Genomic DNA, 20,552 nt, shown 5'->3' with positions numbered 1-20,552 from the left:
TCGTCTTGGGATGCATCAGGAGAGGTATTTCCAGTAGGGATAAGGAGGTTTTAGTACCGTTATACAAGGCACTGGTGAGACCTCACCTGGAATACTGTGTGCAGTTCTGGTCTCCCATGTTTAAGAAGGATGAATTCAAACTGGAACAGGTACAGAGAAGGGCTACTAGGATGATCCGAGGAATGGAAAACTTGTCTTATGAAAGGAGACTCAGGGAGCTTGGCTTGTTTAGCCTAACTAAAAGAAGGTTGAGGGGAGATATGATTGCTCTCTATAAATATATCAGAGGGATAAATACCAGAGAGGGAGAGGAATTATTTAAACTCAGTACCAATGTGGACACAAGAACAAATGGATATAAACTGGCCACTAGGAAATTTAGATTAGAAATTAGACGAAGGTTTCTAACCATCAGAGGAGTGAAGTTTTGGAATAGCCTTCCGAGGGAAGTAGTGGGGGCAAAAGATCTATCTTGCTTTAAGATTAAACTCGATAAGTTTATGGAGGAGATGGTATGATGGGATAACATGGTTTTGGTAATTAAATATTCATGGTAAATAGGCCCAATGGCCTGTGATGGGTTTTTAGATGGGGTAAGATCCAAGTTACCCGGGAAAGAATTTTCTGTAGTATCTGGCTGATGAATCTTGCCCATATGCTCAGGGTTTAGCTGATCGCCATATTTGGGGTCGGGAAGGAATTTTCCTCCAGGGCAGATTGGAAGGCCCTGGAGGTTTTTCGCCTTCCTCTGTAGCATGGGGCACGGGTCACTTGCTGGAGGATTCTCTGCTCCTTGAGGTCTTCAAACTACAATTTGAGGACTTCAATAGCACAGATATAGGTGTGAGGTCTTTTTTAGGAGTGGTGGGTGAAATTCTGTGGCCTGCATTGTGCAGGAGGTCAGACTAGATGATCATAATGGTCCCTTCTGGCCTAAATATCTATGAATCTATGAATCTATGAATCTATTAATGGTGATAATTGCAGTTCCCTAAGTCACAGGGGCGTTATGAAGATAACTAGAGCAAACATGATGAGGAACATTGTGAGGTACTATGATAATGAGGGACCATATCACCCCTTCAGGGTGGGGATTGTCCACTACTCTATTTGTACAGTGTCTGGCACAATGGGGTCCTGCTCTTGTTTGGTCCAGGGACACTGCTGTAATAAACATGATTAATAGTAAGTACCTAAAATTAGATAGATATAGGGATTGTCCATTCCTTTGGCTTAGCTGTGGCCTAGCAGGTCAGATTCCTTCCTCACAACAGGGTTCCTCAGTGTCCAGACATATTACTCAGGATGGGAACTGAGGCAGGATTTGAAGCTAAGACCAGATCTATGGTTAAAATTAGATTACTCTAGCTATATTGCTGACGGCTGTGAAAACTTTTGTGCCCTGTGTGACATAGGTTGACTCACCACCCTGTGTAGGCAGGGGGATGGAAGAATTTCTCAGAGAAGCAGATTATTTACCCTGGCAGAATAACCCCTTTCACTGAGGTAGGACGCATCTACACTATGATGCTACAGCATGGCCTTAGTGTAGACACACCCTAAGTGCCTGTCAGCACCTCAGCCTCCTTCCCTCCCTCTGTGTAGATCCAGAATGCCCTGGGCATGCAGCGTGTTTTAGGTGTAGAATGGGGAAGCAGAAGACAATGGCAAGCAGAATTCTCGTCAGTATTTTCCGTTCATTCACAGGTGTCTGTCCACTCTAAATCAGACCTTAATCTGGTATAAACTGACGTAGCTCTACTGAAGCTAGAGGGGTCACATCAGGGTTTTTTGTCCCTCTGGCCCTTGCCTTGCTGTGCTCTGCATGCCAGGGGGTATTCGAGGGTTCTCTACACACCGTGAGAGTCCGTCGCACATGCTGCTGATACGAGTGGTTTACAGTATCGGTGCACGCACACAAGGCTAGGTTATTTGGATTTGTCGTGTACGTCGCCACTCGTCCCACCCTACCATTAGAAAATAAATATTGAGAGCCAAGTACATAGCAGTGCATTTGGCAGCAGGTCACTTAGCTGACTTAACAGAAACAAGCTGCATAACAGGGGAAGCTTCAGTCTTGATTCTGATTTTCCTGGCTCCCCCCGCACCCACCCGACTTTGAGTCAAACTGTTACTGGGTGGTTGACATCAAAGGCATGCTGTGAATTCGTACTGACCCACACAGTCCATGAGAACTGAGGATTGATCAGTTCTTGACAAAGCCACTTGGGTCTGAGTCTAATGAACTATTATTAATTATTATTATTATTATTAATTCCTTGTATTTTGGTGGTACCTAGAGGCCTTAACCGAGATAAGACATTGTGCTAGGTGCTGTATGGACAGTAAAAAAACACTGCCTGAAGAGTTAATAATCTAAATAGACAAGAAAGAAACGGTATAGGAGCTAAGAAGTACTATCACCCTCATTTTACAGATGGGAAACTGAGGCAGAGAGAGACTAAGATACTTGTCCATGGTCACACAGGAAACGTGTGGCTGAAGTAGGAATTAAACCCCACTCTCCTGAATAGCAAGCCGAGTGTTTTAATCACTGGCTTGAGCCTTCCTCTTATTTACACCAGTGTAACCACTCTGACTTCAGTGGATATATTCCTGATTTACACCCGTTAAATGAGAGGGTCAATTAGAATCTCATGGCAGAGGCTTCCAAGCCAGAATGGAACTTGAAAACCCCATTGTGAAATCATCCCAGCATTCCTCCACTTTTTTTGGCCGTGACTTATCTACCATTGTGTTAATATCCATGGGGCTGGTAACTGGCCCAGGACGCTGAGCTGGATTGTGATTGAAACCAAGCACTTTTAAGAGCATTTTCTTTCTACTTGTTGCCGAAGATTCAAAGTTCCTGGAAGGCAGCGGGGCTGGGATACGTCAAGCAGTTACTGCTATCTGAAAGGGGGGGGCCCCTCCCCGCTCATGTGAGCTGGAAAGGCAAAAAAGAATGACATATGTGCTGTTTCCTTTTCCAGTTGCAAAGGGGTCAGGAACTCGGCAAGGAGTGTCTGAACAAGTGCGGCATTCTCCTGTGTCCTTGGTCTCTTCCTTGCCTTTCTAGCAGCTCAGTTTAATCCAGCCGGCGATTCTGAACAGGGGGGGAAAAAACCCGACAGCACAAATAAGGCATTTCTGAAGGCGTAAATTATGAATGACCAAAAAAATGGAACACCATCACCACGTGAGTACCCCATTTCCTCCCCCTCCCTGCAGTAACAGTGAATTTACAAGTCTGTTGTTTAACCAGCTGATTTTTAAAAATACAAGTTCAAGTTCTGCAAACCAATTTGCCTGGGGTCCTCTTAAAGGAAAGAGATATCGATGAAACACTGTGTGTGTGTGTGTGTGTGTGTGAGATACAGAGAGAATTGAAACAGACCTCTGCACAGTTTAATTCCTCAATATAGCATATGAAAATTTGTTACATTTCATTCTAAGTGCTAGTTTAGAGAAAATATAAAGTAAATGCTTTCCCCATAAGGAATGAAAATATAGAGCATTCAGAAGGCTTAGTGTCTCTCTTCTGAGATATTAACGGTGCTGCCTAGCGTGTAGTTAGAGACACCAAACTGTATGTAATATGAGATGCAAGCCAAAAACGGTCAGTCTATATTTAAAGTTACAATGCATGTTTGCTTTGGGAACTTTAGAAACACAGTCTTAGGGCAACTGAATGGTTTTCTCACAGTAACGTTATAGGAGGGAAAAGTCAATGCTGACATAGTTCTGTTGACTTAAGTGAGTGGCACAGGAGAGAATTTGGCCCAGGAAGTTCAAGTGACCATGCCATTTAATCACCCTGTGGTAAAATATTTTGGGGGTAATATTAAAAAATTGAGGGCCAGATTCTGATCTGATGCAAATCTAGAAAAAAGAAAAGGAGGATTTGCGGCCCCTTAGAGACTAACACATTTATTTGAGCATAAGCTTTCGTGAGCTACAGCTTAATGCATCAGATGAAGCGAGCTACAGCTCACAAAAGCTTATGCTCAAATAAATGTGTTAGTCTCTAAGGGGCCACAGGTCCTCCTGTTCTTTTTGTGGATACAGACTAACACGGCTGCTACTCTGAAACCTGCAAATCTAGAGTAACTCCAGTGACACCTCTGGAAATACTTTGGGTTTCAATGGTGTAATGGACAGCAGACTGTGACCCACCGTCCAGATAATGGCTTTGGAAGAGGTTTGCCGTTTTAATTCAAATATAACCAGTTTGGTAACATCACAGCAAATTTTTAATGAACCCATCAAAACGGAATTGATCCTCACAATGGATCCCTGTAATAAAAAGCACAATACAGAGGGGAGTGCTGGGAAAAGAGCCAACCTAAACTCTTGGTCCCAGGATTGCTGTTGGATGAACTGGTCTATATGAAATTTGAAATTGACAATGGTTTTCAAGCTTTAATTGATATAGATGGATTGAGCAGAAATGTTATATTGAAAGAAAAGAATCACTGGAATTTTCACCGAAGATTTTTATTTGCCCCTGGTCTTTTTGCAAGTAGAAACCAGCTTAAAAGCTGAAAAATCATCTCCATCTTTTTTGTCGGTTCCAGTAACTTTGACAAGATTTAAGCCTATTCACTGCTAGTAGAAGGGGAAAAAAACCCAAAGAAGATGCTATGGTGTCTGGGAGCTTCTGTACACTTATTTTCAGACATGTAAATTACTATAACTATTGCTCTCAAATGTCTTGTGGGATGGGGGAGTTACACTCATTCGCTGAAATGCACATTATTGATTGTGCAGTGTTGTTGACTATGTAGAAGCCCAAGCTTTACTCAGGAGTTTTGCCTGCTTAAGGCGTTTAGGAGTGGACTCTCAGGCCCTGATTCAGATCTCACTTGTGCTAGTGTAGATCAGGAATAACTGCACTGAAATCAGTGGAGTGCCACCAGTTTAAAAGTAGCATAAGTGAACTCAAGAATCAGGCCCAACATTTGATTTATCTAAAGTGTTAATTCGGTGTGTCGGTATCTCAAAACAGTACAGAATGAGAAAACAACTGTACCCATCAAATCATTTTGTTTTCTGTAACATCTAGGAAGGAGTTCTCAGTTTTTGACCATGTCAGACTCTGAAAGCCATTTTTACAACCATAAACTATAGATGGTTACAAACAAAACTTGCACCCCTTTACCTAGTGTTGAATTGAAATAATGTTTGTCTGCTTTCCGACTGTCTGAACGCAATTTCTCCTGCAGATTCAGACAGGATGTTCCTGTATCCTGTTTCAGTTTGCATCATGGTAAATGTGAGCCACATTGTTTAAAAAACAAAATAAGAACCAAATTCAATTAAAGGGGAAGCCTTCTGGTGACTACATATGCAAGTTCAGAGCATTATTTCCATGTGGGCCTGTTTTGTTTTCCTGGCACAAATCCAGTAGCTTTGGCATCAGTCAGTTTCTAATCAAGGAGATGTTAAAGTCCGGTGTGTTGAGAGGTCCTGTAACAGTACAGACAACAGATGTTTAACAGAGCAGGACTGCGTCTGGCAAAACAAAGTTGCATTGCTTGATAAGCAGAATGAAAAGAATTGAAGCTGGTGTAAATATCCATAAAGCATCAGCGGTACATCAGACTAATCTTACACTAATTTTTTTGATACTGGCTGGGGATGCCAGATAACAGCTGTTTTGTGAGGTTGACAGAATGGTGTTGGGTAACCTAATCGCTAGGGTGCTCTGGTGAACCTCTTGCATTTACTGATGAATGATAAGGGATTTTTACTCACTCTTTCTTTGTATACAAGTATATTCTTAATGGTCCTGAAAGAGCATAACAGAAAGAGGAATGTTTCCATTTTAAAATTCCCAGCTTTATGAACTTAGAGGAATATGGGAGGAAAATAAATTCTCAGCCTCTCTTCTTCTGATCATGGCATGTAAGGGAACCATGTGGTGAAGCCATATCCCTCCCCCACCCCCCAAGGAGGCAGTGGGTGTAGGCAGTCATCACGTGGATTGCTGTTAGAAAACCTAACCCGGACTCTGAAGATTTCCAGTTCCACTGTAGAGCCCAGGCCTGCTAAACTTTTTCAGGGGAGTTGAAGGAGAAAGAGACTGCTCATGTGAGTGTGGATTACTCGCAGGAGTAAGGGTTTGCAGAATGGGGGATCAGTCCTGCAAGCTGCTGAACTCTGTCCATTCCCAGCTCCTTCACCGGGAGCTGAAGGTGTTCAGCAACTTGGAGAGAAGGCACTCAGCAGGGACAAGCCCTTGAGCACCAGCCTGGGTGTATACTTCAAAGGGTGCAGCCTCTAATGCCCCACGTTGGCTGTGTGGAGCAGCAGGAAGGAGAGAACAACCTCCATGAGGCTATTTCCTGTCCTGTGCTGATGGGTGTAGAGAGATTGGAGCCTGGGTACTGCCAATGCAAGGCACCATCCAGCATAGCTTGGAGGGGGAAGTGCTAGGCAAAGGGCTAGTCCATAACCTCCCTTCTGGAGCAAGGGGAAAGTCAAGGACCAGAGTCACCAGCTGGTCTCTTGTCCTGCCCTTCACTCTGGGCTTGTGGCAAAGCCACAGTCAGTCCCTGAGGAACCTTCACTGGACAATCTGATGACTTGGACCTAAACTTTTTTTGTTGCCTCTCATCAGTGGAGGCTCTGTCTGAAACAGTACATTTTAAATAAGACTGGAGGCTATTGAGTAAGGAAACATACTTCTCTGCTAAGCACTGAGAGTATTTGATGAGTCAGGAACCGTGGTGGATTACACTGACCCCATTTTTAAAAAGAGAAGGCCCAAAATGCACCCACAAATGCATGTGAAATTGAATGCTTGTGTTTGTGTGCAGAAGAGAAGACTGAGGGGGGATTTGATAGCAGCCTTCAACTACCTGAAGGGGGGTTCCAAAGAGGATGGAGCTCGGCTGGTCTCAGTGGTGGCAGATGACAGAACAAGAAGCAATGGTCTCAAGTTGCAGGTGGGAGGTCTAGGTTGGATATTAGGAAACACTATTTCAGTGGGAGGGTGGTGAAGCACTGGAATGGGTTACCTAGGGAGGTGGTGGAATCTCCATCCTTAGAGGTTTTTAAGGCCTGGCTTGACAAAGCCCTGGCTGGGATGATTTAGTTGGTGTTGGTCCTGCTTTGAGCAGGGGTTTGGACTAGATGACCTCCTGAGGTCTCTTCCAACCCTAATCTTCTATGATTCCCATGACTCTGCATGCAAACTGGATATACCTAGTTCATTCTATGTAGGCTCTTATATTGTGCCCATCTTCATAGGTATCTATATGGAAATGTGCAAATGCAAAGACTTGATGTATGTACAAAATTGCAGTAATTGGACACACAAATGTAGGTTAAAAAATACCCATACAAATAAGTCTCTGCTTTTCTTCAAGTGCATGACCCTTGATATTTATCGGGATCACTCTGCCACCGACAATTAAAACATACATATTATACAGCAGATTTGAATGATCCAGGTTATAACTAGCTAAATTTATAGGCCTATTAGCACTATTGCATGGTGCATCGTAACCTTGTCACATAGCTGTTATCACTGCATCTTTAAGTCTGGGCTCTCATGGAATACAGTGCATCCATCACTGCTCAGATGATTGAGGTCCCATTTTCAAAAGTGAGTTAGGCACTTCTGCTCCTAAGTCCCATAAAACTTTTGAACAGAGGACTTAGATAGATAGGATAGATCCATCTATCTAAGTCACTTAAGTACTTTTGAAAATTTTACCCGCAGGCTGATAACTGTTCCTGCAAACTATCTGGTAGAGGAATGATGACATTTGCAGAAATCAGGATTGGTTTGCAAATGATTTATAAACAGAAAAAATTAAAGACTATGCTGGATAATTTATTTGCAACCAATAATTCAACCATGTTCAGCAATGATATTACAGTGCAAAAACAGCAGGCTGGCAGATCGCAATGCGTGGCAGAAATAAGATCCATATTCCATGAGTTTCTCCCAAGAATCAGCATCATCCAGTTCACATCAGAGTCCAATTGAAAGTGATTATCCATTCCATACTCTCATATTCTATACACACAGTGGTATGCCTTGTGTGTGTTTTCGCCAGTAAGACATTTGACTATGTGATTTTGTTTTAATTAATCTTCTGATCTATGAAAGAGACCAGCCTCTCACATCTTTTCTCTTTTGACATAGGTTTCACAACGGGGTTCTTTCTTGATGAAGCAGAAACCTTAGCTGAAAATCACAGCAGGTTAAACTCGTTCTGCTGTATTATAAAGTTTTTAAGTGATTTCTCTCTCTCGCTCTCTTATTTTTAGCTTATAAAAAACCCTGTTATTTCATGAGGGTCTAATTCTTTCTTCTTCAGATAAGCCCTGAGAAGGAGTTAAGCTTTTTATCAGTAAGTTGCAGGGGGGCTTTCAAGCACAACCTGAGACAGCTCCATGACATCCTGTGACTGATAAGCGACTGTTTCAGTTTCTTAATGGCAGCGCTCATGTTTAAAATGTCCTACTTTATGGGACAGTCCACATTATAAAAGAGAACATATGACAGGCCGTATATTGCAGAGTCAATACCAGAGGGTGTGTGTGTGTGTTCCATCTAAGCTAGAAGACCTACAAAGCCTTCTGATATAGATACTGATTTTAAACAGAGAATATCTTTTAGTCACTTAGTATATGGAACCTACCAAATGGTTTTCAATGTATGTGTGTATCTTTCTCAATTCTCATGCTTCCGCTTGGAGTGAGTATGTTTTATTTCTCTATTCATGACACTATTCGCCACCCAACATCCACATGCTCACACCTTCCCCTTTTATAACTTAGATGCCTCTAAAAACCTGAAAAAAGTAAGATGATGTCATCCGGTCAATGTACAGTCACTTTTTTTTTTTTTTTTTTTAAGCAGCAAGGAGGAATTCAGATCCTAGGCTGTGTAAAGAAGGTGGTAGAAAATAAGATGGAAATATTAAACATTTTCGTATGAGCCAGTTGTCTATGGACATCCTTAATGGCATAGCCTTAATGGGCCTCCAAACAGAAAGGCCTCAGGAAGAGTTTATTTAAAGACCAGGATTATGGATTAGAAAGTGCTGGTGATGCTTGACACTCCCTGAAGTTAATGGACATTGTTTGTGGACCAGTCACAAGACTGGTGACCATGACAGGTGCATCAGTGGTTGGAGATGGCGTGGCTCGACCATGCAGCACGTTAGTGATCTCCCGCTTGTATTATGACCCCTAGGGAGCTGTTACAAACCATGGAACGTAGAACAGTTCTGAACATGCATATCTCAAACAGCTGTTTATGTCAACCAAATTCAGGCTGCTTCTTGTCTGTATGGGGAAACTGACCAGCTATTCTGGAATAACTATTCTAGAATAACTCCCATCTGGACACCCTGTTCTGAAATAAAGCTGACTTTACTCCAGAGTAATTGCTCTGCTTTGGAAACAAAATACTTATTCTGGAATGAAATCACTTTCATTCTGGAATAGAGTATTCACATAGGGAAGTTATTCCAGAAAAGGTAAATTATACCAGAATAGTTATTCCAGAATATCTGTCAGTCAGTTTCCCTTGTTTAGACAAGGCCTTATTCCCTATTTACAAATATTTGCACAAATGGGGTTGTGTTGTCCATGCCAACATCTGTATTTTCATGCAAATAAGAATGCTTGTTTTCTGGTACTTATTCAAAACTTTCAGTTATCCAGTCAAGGAGCAGAAGCAATACCATGTGACCAACTATCACATAGAGCAAATAATGAGTAGTCCAGGTGTACAGTCTATGAACAACCTAGCATCTGAAATGCGCATGTCTAAATATTCATTGAAAGATTACATATTGATTAATAGATTCGCTTTGTGGATGAACAACTCATGCCAGATAATTGAAGCAGGTCCCAAAGTTTCTATATGAGCTTATTGACAAAAAGCACATTATAAGAACAATATTGCCAGCTCCAAGCAGTCAGATATTAGGAGTCGGGCCTCAACAGATTAGGAGATTGGCTTGAAAATCATGAGACTGTTTAAGAAAAATAAATGTTGAATTATTTGTATCTTTGTCCTGGGTCTCCTTCTGGAGTCTTTAGGGTTCAACTGAGGCCCACTTTCAAGCTTTTCTTGGCATCCAGGAGGGCTAGAAATTCATTTTTTAATGAAAACTGAGGTTCTTTTGCAATCTGTTTATCCAGGAGCTGGTGCTTGCAAGCCTTGCAATAAAGTCATGAGTTGGAAATGTTGCAATGACCAGAATAAACTAGAAGATCAGGATTTGTTCTTCAGGCTATGTTTGGTCACCTATGTCCAGTGGCATTATTACTGCTCCCCCATTGGTTGGCCATTACATAGCAGGCTGGGGGCAGCAGAAAATTAATTTTTGGTGTTCATCATGGAGCGACCACATGGACTTTCAAGTGGTCTCTGAACCATCTGTTTCCTGAGTTTGCCCTACCATTGATTTGCCTGTCTGGTCAACTGACATTTGTTGCTCCCCTCTAAGCCTTCCATTTTTTCTGATCTCATCCTGTCTTAGCTCCTCAGGAATTTCTGCCACATCCAAACTGGGGGCTCTTGTGAAGATCATAACTGTTAATGAAGAGTTGTTTCTTCCTGTCCTTCAAGGGCATTCCGTACGTTCAGCAGTGAGAAGAAAGGAGAGGAAGCCAGGACCAGATGCTGGGAAGACATAAATCTTCCTTTTTCAGCCTAGAATTTCCTTTCCTTTGGGAGTTCTCCCACCTCTCTTCCCTTCTCCAAAGATTTCTGTCTTGGTCTCTGGAGCCTACGCTAGAACAGAAAATATCTCCATCTCCACTTTCTTCCTGCAGTCAGGTAGGAGTTCTCATTTGTATTCTGGGGCATTTTTACTTGCTGTGTTGCAGGACGCATGGAGTTCATCTTGACCAGGCTCCCTTTGATTTTCACTTACCACCAGCAGGTTTTGCTTGTGGATTCGGGATTCTAAACTGCACTTTGAGCTAGTTTTCTTTTCCTCATCACACTTAGTTATTTTAAATAAGAATAATGCCTAGCTTTCATATTGCACTGTTCATCAGCAGATCTCAAAGCTGTTTACAAAGGATCATTAGCTCCATTTTACAGATGGGGAAACTGAGACATGGGGAGGGAAGTAATTTGTCCAAAGTCACCCAGCAGGGTAGTGAAATTGCTGGGATTAGAACCCAGGACTCTGGAGCCCCCGTCTGGGGCTCTAACCATGAAGCCACACAGTCTTGCTGCAGTAAGGTATTGACATTTTGGTAAATACGCATATGGAGGCAGAAGTTCTATAGTACTGCATATTGCAGTAATTACAGTTTGTGCTGAGGAAAGAGTGCTATGTAGCTGTATCACCCCAGAACTGACCCGGAAACAAATTGTGATTCAGGCTGTGTCTACACTTAGGCCTGGGCTACACTGGTGGGGGGGGCGGTTCGAACTAAGATACGCAGCTTCTGCAATGCTATTTGTGTAGCTGAAGTCAAAGTATCTTAGTTCGAGTTACCCTGCTGTCCTCACGGCAGCGAGTCAACCTTCCAAGGAGGAGTACAGGCGTCAATTCAGGGATCGATTTATCACGTCTAGATGAGACGCAATAAATCAATCCCTGGTAGATCGATCACGACCCGCCGAGCTGGCAGGTAGTGAAGACGTACCCTTAGGGGAATACACCACCTTGGCTACATCGGTGTAGCTATGCTGGCTTAACCATGTAGTGTAGACACAGCCTACAGTGATGGAAGGGGTTTTTCCAGCACTGTAAGAACACAGTCTCCCTCAACAATGGTAGTTACATCAAGTAAAGCATTTTTTCGATCAACATGGGGGTAGGTCTGCCTAGCTATGTCAGTCGGGGTGTGGTTCTTTCAGCTATGTTGACCCAGAACACTGGAAGAAAGTTAATATGCCAATTTTTAAAAAGTGTAATTGGGATGACCTGGGTAATTATAGGCCTGTCAGCTTAACATCAATCCCAGGCAAGATAAAGGAGCAGCTGATATGGGCCTAAATTAATAACGAATTAAAGAAGGGTCATTTAATTAAAACCAATCAAGATGGGTTTATGGAAAATAGACCCTGTCAAACTAACCTGCTCTCTTTTTTTGATGAGATTACCAGTTTGGATGATAAAGGTACCAGTGCTGATGTTATATACGTAGAGTTCTGGTGCTTTGACTTGGTGCTACGTGACATTTTGATTAAATAACTGGAACAGTATACAATTAACACGGCACACAGTAAATGGGTTAAAGACGTTATCTAGACTATGTGGTACACTGGGCACATGCAAACAATATGCATTTTAATATGGCTAAATGTAAATGTTAGATCTGGGAACAAAGAATGCAGGCCATGCCTACAGGATGGGAGACCCGATGCTGGGAAGCAGTAACTCTAGAAAAGATGTGGGAGTCATGGTGGATATGAGTACCCAGTGTGATGTTATGGCCAAAAGGGCTGATGTGATCCCTGGATACATAAACAGGGGACTCTCCAGAAGGAACAGAGAGGTTCCTCTGTATTTGGCACTTGTGCGATCACTGCTGGAACCCTGTGTCCAGTTCTGGTGCCCACAATTCAAGAAGGATGTTGATAAAGTGGAGAGGGTTCAGAGAAGGGTCCTGACAATGATTAAAGGATTAGAAATCATGCTTTATACCAATAGAATCGTAGGACTGCAAGGGACCTCAAGAGGTCATCTAGTCCAATCACCTGCACTCATGGCAGGACTAAATATTTCCTAGACCATATAGATAATATAGGCTCAGGGAGCTAAATTTAGCTTAGCAAAGAGAAGGTTGCGGGTTGACTTGATTACAGTCATTTTTAGTCTGTTTTTCACTCTGAATCAGAACAAAACCAAATTTCAAAATATCAAAATCTTCTGCAAAATGGAATTACCATTCTCCGCACAGCTCTGTCTCTACCAGGGAAAATTAAGGCTCATTGTCCTGAGGTCTCGGCAGGTAAATAAAGGCATTCGAGAGGGTCATGCCATGTTGTTGTAGCTGTGTCAGTCCCAGGATATTGGAGAGACAAGGTGCGGGAGGTAATATCTTTTACTGGACCAACTTCTGTTGGTGAGTGAGACAAGCTTTTGAGCTTAGAGAGGGTTGAACCTTTAAGTCTACACAGATGTTCACTTGGGGAATTGTTATAACTTCACTGACGTCAGTGGCGTTATAGCAGTTTCCACTAGCTGAGGATCAGCTCCTGGACTCTGAGCTGACTCCCATAGATCCCAATGGCTTTGGATCAGGTTCTGGCTGATTTGGGATCTTAGTTCCCTTTTAATGTTAGCTCCCTTCAGAGGGCTAGATTCAGCTTAGGGCCTGCTTGTCTTCTGCCAGGCTCTGGCTGAGGCAGAAAGAACTCTGGAGGCTAACTGGGGCTGTTCTTCTCCTGTGGGGGACATGCCAGGGGCCAGCACAGTCCAAGAGGGGGAGGCTCTGACAGCAATTTAGAGTGAGAGAGGAGGGCTCTGGTACACCAGGCAGTTCTCCCTGCGGGTGAATATTCCCTGCAGCCCAGGCTGGTGCATGGGGGAGCAAGTCTCACCTCCCTGGATCAGCCAGAATGAATGGCACTCAGGAGATGAATGATTTTAGATTCCCCCTGCACGTCACTATCTCCCGTTTGTAAAAAGACCCTTGTGTTTCCTTCTGGAACCCATCACGCTGCTTGAATCCATGTCAAAGGCTCGTCTTCCTCCTCCCACGCTCTTCAGGAGTTTCTTGAACTCTGCATTCCCCCCGAGGACAAACTGCTTGCCAAGTCCCTCTGCGCTTTGGTTACCTCCCCGAATCGGCTTCACTCTCGATGAATACAGCCTTTGATCTGATAGCATCTGACTCTGGTCATAGGACTCGTGCCTGGCTGGAGCAACAAGGAGGGGCTTGGTGGCTGCTTGGAGAGCTGCTTTGCTGAGTAAATACAAAGAATGGATGAATGCTGGGGGATGGGGGAGAGACAGAGGACTAGATTGAGTTTTATTGTGCAGTGCTGGTTTAAAAAAAAAAAAAGCCCCCTGAGGCAAAGAATTCCCCCTCCCCGCTTCCTGGCTTACTTTTCCTTTAATAGGAGGGTCATACATTCTGCCTTGGGTTGTTAACAACATTATCTAGGCAGGAAGTGAACCCTGTGTCCTGTTTTCCCCTGTAGGCACTAACTGAGCAGATAGGAGCATGGATTCCATGTGTCTGCTCAATGGTGCTGCTTTTCAGCAGACCCTCTCCCAAATCAATGAGGCAGCACCACCAAAGGCCCTCTCTTTAAATGGTGTGCAGATAAGCACCGTGGCTTACACATGGTGGCAGCTGCCCAGAGGTGGCCAATCGCAGCCCGCAGAGGTGAAATCCTAGCCATCTCTTTGAAGTTCTACAGGACTATTTTTGTCAGGGGTGTAATTGCAACCGTAGCTGGGTATCTACAGCACATGTCCTGTAATTAAAGACTGTGTTCATGATTAATTCCACAGAAGTCGCGCATAGTGTCCTCGTAAGTCAGAAGTAACTTTGAAAACAGGAATAGAAAGGCATCAGCAGGAATCAGTGAATGGGTATGTTGTGGAGTACAACACAGGCATGAGATGCCTATGGGTAGTAAAAGCTCAGAGCTTCAACCCGCGACAGAGAGCAAGGCCTGTCTTTGAGTGTCCATACTGCATTTGTGGGCTTACAGTGGCTGGACTTGGCTCTCACAGCCTTGCGAACATGTCCACACTGCCTATGCAGACCTTCTGGTTTAGGTCTGTGGCTTGAGCTGCATCCACACAGGGCTAGGACCTGAGTCTCAATGAGACAGGGACTCTGAACCCCACATCCACCCTCATCAGGATCTGCAGGCTCAAATCCAGAGGGGTTCCTGGCCTGAGTCAGACTGATTTCTGGTGTGGATGGAAGGGGGTTTTGGGCTCAACCCTGAGTCTAAGCCTGACTTTACAATGCAGTGTAGACATACGCACAGGAGGTCTGTCGCACAGCCAGGAACTGGAACCATCTCTTCTGAGATCCAGCCTACTACAAGACCAGCCCTCGTCCCCAAAAAAGGAAGAGCTCATTTTCTTTTGTAGTTTTTTTTTTTTTAAATCAAGGGGAAGGCGAGTCAGATATGTAACTTCTCTGACACCTTTTTCTCCATTCACATGGCACCTTTTACTCCTAGTTCTTTAAACATACTGGATAAATATCATTCACCCCATTCTACAGATGGAGAAATGCAGATGCAACAAGGACCCAAGATCACACAGCAAATCCGTGGCTGAGATGGGAGTGAATCCCAGACCTCCTGACATCCAACCCCCACTACTGGCCCTTGCAAGCACTCCTGGTGTACAACAGATGTGCATCTGATAAAACCAGACCGGTCACTCCTCTGCCATTGGTCAATTTAAAAATTAACAAGACGGTGCCTAGCTGCTCTCAACAAAATTCTGTGTTAAGAGCTGTCTTTTCAGTGGATCTTTAATGTGGCTCTCTAATAGATTTTAAAAAATTATTAATGTTTAAAAAAAGTATAGAATACATAGGTTGGGAAAAGGGTGTCTGTACATTTGGGTATAGTGCTCAGATTATCCACAAATATAAAGTTAGTTTTTAAAAGTCATAGGATACATAGAGTACATAATCAGCAATAACCCAAATTTAGGTGAATAGATTTAACAATACAGTTTAAATATTAGAATCCGAATACTCGGGTTCATCACTCATGAAAAGCTGTACAGAGATTTGGTTGTGGAAAGCAAAATATATCAACAAGTGGAGATTGTCCCTCAGTAACTGAGAATTAGGTTGGTTATCCATTTAGAAAATACTAGTATACCTGCAACTTTGCAGGTGAAATCAACTGTGAACACAATCTCGAAGATGTAGTCATTTGCAGGTGCAGACAAAAGAATAGAGGCATTTAGCTAACTGGTTTGCGGATGCAAACACTGGGTGGAAATGTGTCCTTTAGTCTGATGTCGATTACATTCACAACATGTGGGTGTAAAATGGAAGACCACTCGATATCTAATGAAGTCGTGCTTTAGAAGTTAATCCTTGAGATTTGTCCACTAATGTGAAACTATATCTGTTTGATCTTGTATTTAGCTGAGACACTCTGAGGACCTGTCCCAGACCCGAGGAAGAGCTCTGTGTAGCTCAAAAGCTTGTCTCTCTCACCAGCAGCAGTTGGTCCAATAAAAATTATTACCTCACCCACCTTGTCTCTCTAATCTCAAGGATGCAGTAAAAATAGAACTTTTACTGTAAACCAGCTCTTCTTGCTAAACCTGGGCTGACCCAGATCAGGGGGAAGCCCTTCCATTGATTTCCCTGGCTTTGGATCAAGCCCCTCTTCCTTAGGGTGGAGATTTTCAAATAGGCAATGGAGACTTGGATGACCTGTTCTTACTCATTTTAATGGAAAATGAGCATCCAAAGTCGACAGGTGACTTTTGAAATATCCATCTAAGTATATAACTTTCTTACTTCTTACAGAGAATATACTCCAAATTGACTCTAACAGATACTGTAACTACCCAATGCTAGCTTCCTTAATCATACATTCATCGCATCTGTTCCATAGCCCATGGTGGAGTTATTCCAGCCAGGGTATATCTAGAAGTGACAGTACAAGGCATCTCTGTGTAAAGGATAGCAATCCTAGCACATACTATTTCCCATGTTCCTTTCCTTTAAAGCTCACACCAGAGGAAGCCTTGCAGAGATTTGAGAAAAGTTGACTTATGCTATTAGGCTGTAGCTTTTAGCTGACTCAGCAGCAAACAGCAAAGGAAGAGGTTGCAGGATGGCTGACAAGAAATTACCTGATGGGTTACTAATGGCAGCTTCTACCCAGCTTGACAACTGATTTTCTCTTCCACTGTTTGCAGTCTCTAGGTGTAGAGGCTGAGATCAAGGTGTTCGAATGTTTCTATTGCGAACAGCGCAGGATGATGGGATAGAACCTTTGCTGTATGTCAGTGTAGGAGCTATGCTGATGTACAGCAGCTGAGGATCTGGCCCAGCAATTCCTTTGCTCTCAGAAAACAAGGGGTCAGATCTTGTTGCTACTGAAATAAGGTGAGGGGGAGGGGAAAGGACTACCCCGACTTCAGTGGGAGTAGAAGTAGGTCTTAAGAGTGGAACAATTGCCTTGATGCCAAGTAGCACCTTTAAGCTTTGTTGATAAAATTTCCAAGGAATGCACCGCAGTAAGGTGCAGCCGCACATGGTAGGTATTTACTGTGAGAGAAATTCAACTTCCTGAGCTTAACCCTACTGGGAGTTTTGCCGTTGACTTCAGTGTGAGCATAGGCTCGGAGGCTCATGAAACAAACCTTCGCAACAGCGCTGCCTAGTGGGGAGGGAAGGGTGTCAGTGCAACCTGGAACACTGCTCCCTGGAGGACTTCCTGCGTGGCCATATGCAACAGCTCTTTGGGTGCAAGGTGCTGTAGGGCCAAAGGACCCACCGCCATGCAGAACCAGCTCTTCAGGACCTACCCCCAGAGCACAGGGATCACAAGGCCCATAAAGACTACTCCAGAACTGAGGCCAGAGCAGCAGTTACAGATCGGAGCCACTTTCCCTCTGCTGTCAAGGGCATGAAGTCCTTTGTCTCTCCTGAGCCCCACAAAGGATGTTCCCCGGCTCCCAACCCAGGTACTTGGACTAAGAGCTGTGGCCCTTTGAACATACCGTTGGTCACCTAACTGAGATGCAGATGCAAATGACCCGATTTTCAAAGTCAAGGGGTGAGATTCCCTACAGTGTCTGCTGCTAAAGAAAACACAGGCCTGATCCTCAGGTGGATCCTCCTTCCCCTGGCAGCTATAGACCAATTTACAACAGCTGGAAATGTGTTCCTCTATGCAAAGGAGTTGCTAGAAGCCTAACCTTATCCCTGATGCACCAAATCATACCCCTGTGTAGCCCTGGTGTGCCAGCTGGTAAATTGGTCATACACCCCCAACCTATTGGTCAAGAGAGCACTAGGCTGGAATCCTGCTCAGCCACTAAGTGGGGACATTGGGTGGAGAAAGACGCTTCCTTTGCCCCATTCCCTCGCCTCTCCCAGCGGACCTGCAGGGTTCTACCTGGCTGTTGGTATGGTACGATTTACACGTCTCAGGCTAGAAGGGGAAAAGGAATGTTCCTTCTCGTCCCCATACATCTCTGGACTGTTTCCATTTCCCTGTCCAATCCATCAGGAACAGCAGCTTCCTTTGCCAAAGACACCTGCCACGCCTGTCCTTCTGCAGAGTATGACAATGAGCAGGGTCTGGCAGCATCAGCTCAATCCTGCAAGGTACCGAGCAGTTTGGGTTGGTCCAACAGAACACATAAGCACATGCTTAATTTTATGCTGTCCCATTAGATTCAGTAGGGCTTAAAGTTAAAGTAGGACTGAGCCCTCAGCCCCTTCTTCCTGCTTGCCCCATTTTTGTATATGCACTTTCCCCCTGGAATTGCAGGAATTCTTTCTTTAGCGCTGGCAGGGTCTCTGAATCACAGCTTGTGATGGGGGTAGCTTGGGGGCACATTGCCCCAGCCAGTGCAAGCCTCATGCAGACACTAGGCCCCCAGGAGTTGTGCAGCGACACAGACACGACTATACCCTTGAGGGGCTGCAGCTCGTCCTCCACTCTACACTGGGAGGCCCGCTTTGCTGGCTGTGCAGGGTGGAGGAATGGCCCCATCAACACAGCCCGCAGGGGCTTAGAGCTGTCCACCCTCACTGAACCCTTAACACTCTCATAGAAGCATCTTGGAAAGAGCTCTAAAGATGTAATGCCCATCTAGGTGCTTATTAACAATGATTATTTCCATCTTTATTACAAAACACTTCTGCAAATCCAGGGGAATGCTTCCTGCTGGCTGCTGCTGCGGGGATGGTTTCCCCTCAGGTGAATAACTCAGAAGACAGACCCCGCCCCAAACACTCAACAAATGGCATGATTTGGGTGGGCGCCTAGCCTCTCTCTCTCTGTGCTTAATTCTTGGCCCCGGGGGCTGGGGGTGCTCAGCAGTCAGGCAGCAAACTAGAAAGCAGCAGCCTGTGTGGTGAGAAAACAGCCCCGCACAATGAAAAACCAGAAGGGGGGTGGAACCAATGAGCCCCAAACACAGAGAACATTCCTCATGCAGAAAGGGACTACCTTGTCTTCTGCTTTCTGGTGTCCCGGTCTGTAATTCAGGCCTGGGGGTGTTTCATCAGGGAGGCTTGTAAAAGGAGCCAAAAATGTGGCTGTAAAAAGGTATGCGGGTGTGTGGAGTTTGTTCTCGACCCTGACGCTCAACAGATAAATACTTCATCCAAGCTGTGCCCTTAGATAAGCACAGCACAGCTACCACTGAAGTAAACAGGAATTGCACGTGCATGCCTGAGGGTGGAATTTGGCTCGTAACCAAGCTTTAATGTCAGTACGGTGTGGCTGAACTCTACACTTGACTTCATATTTTCCAGAGCTGTGCCAGCACTATGTGTTCCCCGCCTCCACCCCAGCAGATGTTTCACAGGGATAATTTGACCTGCTGACGCTGTTCCAAAGCAGACCTCTTCTGAGGCAATGGTAAATGGTTTCAAGATAAAAGGAAAGGAGGACTTGTGGCACCTTAGAGACTAACCAATTTATTTGAGCATAAGCTTTCGTGAGCTATAGCTCACTTCATCGGATGCATTCAGTAGAAAATACAGTGGGGAGAGCCAATGAAGTGAGCTGTAGCTCACGAAAGCTTATGCTCAAATAAATTGGTTAGTCTCTAAGGTGCCACAAGTCCTCCTTTTCTTTTTGCGGATACAGACGAACACGGCTGCTACTCTGAAACGATTTCAAGATACAAAGTGATATGAAAAATTTGCAGTCTCTTCCCTAGATGGTTAGGATTAGAGAGACCCAGTGTGGTAATAAGAGGTAGAACAGGCTGTGTTCTATTCATCTGTGAGCTGGAGAATCAGCGAGAACGACCAGGACTGTCTGTGCCTAGCAACCCGAGCAAAAAATCCGCTTTCTGGTCATTTGTTCTGTCCCCTCTCTGATATCTATCCAGCTGGGATTTTGAAAAGCCCTCAACATTGACCTAACTTTACTTACATTAAACTAAAGCTGGGATGGAAACCGTTTTTCTGTCCCATGAAAAATTTTGAGGTTCAGACAATTTTTCCTGCCTCCAAGTGAGATAGAAAGTCAAAATCTCAAAAACTTTGGTGAAGAGACAAACTCAAAAACATTCAGCTAGGGTTAAGAAAACAAAAAAAAAACAACTTTTTTCCATAATTTTGAGACATTTTGTTTCCATTTTGACCTTTTTTCTTTGGTTTATGCTTTTTTTAGCATAATTTTTGAAGTGAAAAGTCATTTTGAACCAAAACCCCCCAGACCTTTTCATTCCAAAAACAAACAAACCAACCAACCTCAATAGGTTTTCAGGTTGGAAAATTGGTTGAAACCAACTGTTTCTAGCAAACAGGTTCCATGTAGATGAATTGGCAAAAAAAATTCCTGAAAAATCCCTGACCAGCTCTATATGCAAGACAGTGGAAGTTGAGCCTTTGCTTTCAATGGGAGCAAGACTAGTTCTACACAA

General features: G+C 44.0%; 1 protein-coding gene and 1 long non-coding RNA gene across 3 annotated transcripts in view; one reads left to right on the top strand and one right to left on the bottom strand.

Annotated features, from left to right (window-relative positions):
- Window positions 1-2,795: 2,795 nt before the first annotated feature.
- Window positions 2,796-20,552, top strand: part of GYPC (glycophorin C (Gerbich blood group)) — a 41,231-nt gene continuing 23,474 nt past the window's right edge. Inside the window, exon 1 of one of the 2 annotated variants that reach the window (XM_073305026.1) lies at window positions 2,796-3,199. Coding sequence is in view for 1 of the 2 variants with exons in the window: in XM_073305025.1 (XP_073161126.1) it covers window positions 3,166-3,199 (34 nt within the window). In the remaining variant the exon portion in view is untranslated. The remainder of the gene's footprint in view (window positions 3,200-20,552) is intronic. The other variant, XM_073305025.1, reaches the window with a different exon arrangement.
- Window positions 4,068-19,276, bottom strand: LOC140895419 (uncharacterized). The gene is made up of 2 exons (XR_012154184.1): window positions 19,124-19,276; window positions 4,068-13,902 (listed from the first exon to the last, which is right to left on the bottom strand). It is a non-coding gene; the product is annotated as an uncharacterized lncRNA (long non-coding RNA).

The sequence above is a fragment of the Lepidochelys kempii genome, chromosome 11, assembly GCF_965140265.1.
Source record: "Lepidochelys kempii isolate rLepKem1 chromosome 11, rLepKem1.hap2, whole genome shotgun sequence".
NCBI classification, from domain to species: Eukaryota; Metazoa; Chordata; order Testudines; family Cheloniidae; genus Lepidochelys; species Lepidochelys kempii.
Note: the sequence above shows the minus strand (reverse complement) of the source record. Positions and strands in the feature narration are given on the sequence as shown.